This window comes from Chiloscyllium plagiosum, chromosome 4, assembly GCF_004010195.1.
Source record: "Chiloscyllium plagiosum isolate BGI_BamShark_2017 chromosome 4, ASM401019v2, whole genome shotgun sequence".
NCBI lineage: Eukaryota > Metazoa > Chordata > Chondrichthyes > Orectolobiformes > Hemiscylliidae > Chiloscyllium > Chiloscyllium plagiosum.
In genome coordinates, this window is record NC_057713.1 from 27,514,193 (window position 1) to 27,516,028 (window position 1,836).

The 1,836-nt window shown below is 45.6% G+C and overlaps 1 protein-coding gene across 1 annotated transcript in view; it reads right to left on the reverse strand.

Annotated features, from left to right (window-relative positions):
* The window catches only part of LOC122548771 (SCO-spondin-like), a 188,294-nt gene that overhangs the window by 147,480 nt on the left and 38,978 nt on the right, over nt 1-1,836 (reverse strand). Inside the window, exons 7-8 of the mRNA XM_043687538.1 lie at nt 1,045-1,215; nt 479-610 (exon numbers count right to left, since the gene is read on the reverse strand). Coding sequence (XP_043543473.1) covers nt 479-610; nt 1,045-1,215 — 303 coding nt within the window. The remainder of the gene's footprint in view (nt 1-478; nt 611-1,044; nt 1,216-1,836) is intronic.

The following is a 1,836-nucleotide window of genomic DNA, read 5'->3' on the forward strand; positions in this document are numbered from 1 at the left end:
CCAACCCTCGAACTCAGCACCACCTTCCTAACCTGCAATCTTCTTCCTGACCTCTCTGCTCCACCCCCACTCTGGCCTATCACCCTCACCTTAACCTTCTTCCACCTATCGCATTTCCAACGCCTCTCCCCCAAGTCCCTACCTTTTATCTTAGCCTGCTTGGCACACTCTCCTCATTCCTGAAGAAGGGCTTATGCCCGAAACATCGATTCTCCTGCTCCTTGGATGCTGCCTGACCTGCTGTGCTTTTCCAGCAACACATTTTCAGCCCTGAGAAAGACCCATTTATCCCTCCTCTCTCCTTCCTGCTAGTTACCTAATTATTTATCCTTGCTAATACATTGTTACTGATACCACACAGCTCTTCTGTTGTGAGGAAGCCTTTGATGTGCGATCGACACTGGAACCCCTTTATTAAGCCTGTCTGTTACTACCTCAAGATACAGACACAGAAAAATTGAATTTAGCAAGCACTGACCTGGACATGGCTGTGTGTAGCAGGGTTCCAATATCTTCCGTTCTTCATGTGCCTCTGAACAGCTTCTGCTCCTGTATCCTGTCCCACAGGTATGTGAGCATGGGCTCCATACTGACCATTGGCAGCTGTCTCCTGCCAATGGACAAAATCCAAGATTCCAGTAACACATTTTTAATACCTGCGTATGAAGTTTCTCAATCACTCCTTAATTCCTCTCAAGTACAATCAGGTATCTCTCTGGTCTTCCTTCTGTCTGTCTGTTTGTCTTCATTTCTCTCTCCCTTCTGTCCACCTTCTGTTTTTCCTGAATGTCTTATATTCAGTGAATTGACCTGAATTGTTGTCCCTCCACCAGTCTCTGTCTCTCTGTTCCTTTATTTCTTTTGTACTCATGTCTTGGGTTTCTCCCTCACCAGTGTTATGTATTCATCTCCTTTTCCCCAATCTTGATTTTTTTTCTCCCAGGCCTTATTTTCCCAATCTTACCCTCTCCCTCATTCTCATGCTCTCCTCCCCTCTGAAAACAGCTGCTCCCATGCCGTACACTTTGGTCTAGCACTCTATACCTGGGCAGGATGGGTTGGTGCAGTTTTGAGTTTCAATGCTGACCCCTTCACATTCTGAGCCCATATTCCGAGGTGGAGGATTGATACATGCTCTCGTACGAGTCTGTGACCCCAGGTCGCAGGTAACTGGACAATCTGACCAAGGTGACCAAGGTGTCCATCCTCCATTCACTGGACAAAAACAGAGAAGAAAGAAGAGTTAGGTCGAGAGAAGAGGTACTGTGTCAATACACTTGAAGGGGAAGACAAAGTGTTAGAGAGAGGTCATTCAACCCCTTGAACCTGCTCCAATACCCAACAATACACCTTGTTCAGACTATCTCCTCGAGATTTGCTGAAAAGGACATTTTCAACAAGCTTTTTGCCTGCCCTCATCAGGACATTTCACAAGACCACAATAAGACCATAGGATATAGAAGCAGAATTAGGACATTCAACCCATCAAATCTGCACTAGCATTCGATCAGGACTCAATTAAAAATTGAATTAAATGGGTACTTCAGATCTGTGTTCACTGGCGAAGACACAAGCAATCTCCCTGAGGTAACAGTGGCTGAAGGACCTGAACTTAAGGGAATTTATATTTGCCAGGATTTGGTATTGGAGAGACTGTTAGGTCTGAAGGTTGATAAGTCTCTGGGACCTGATGGTCTGCATCCCAGGGTACTGAAGGAGGTGGCTCGGGAAATCGTGGATGTGTTGGTGATTATTTTCCAGAGTTCAATAGATTCGGGGTTGGTTCCTGAGGATTGGAGGGTGGCTAATGTTATACCACTTTTTAAGAAAGATGGG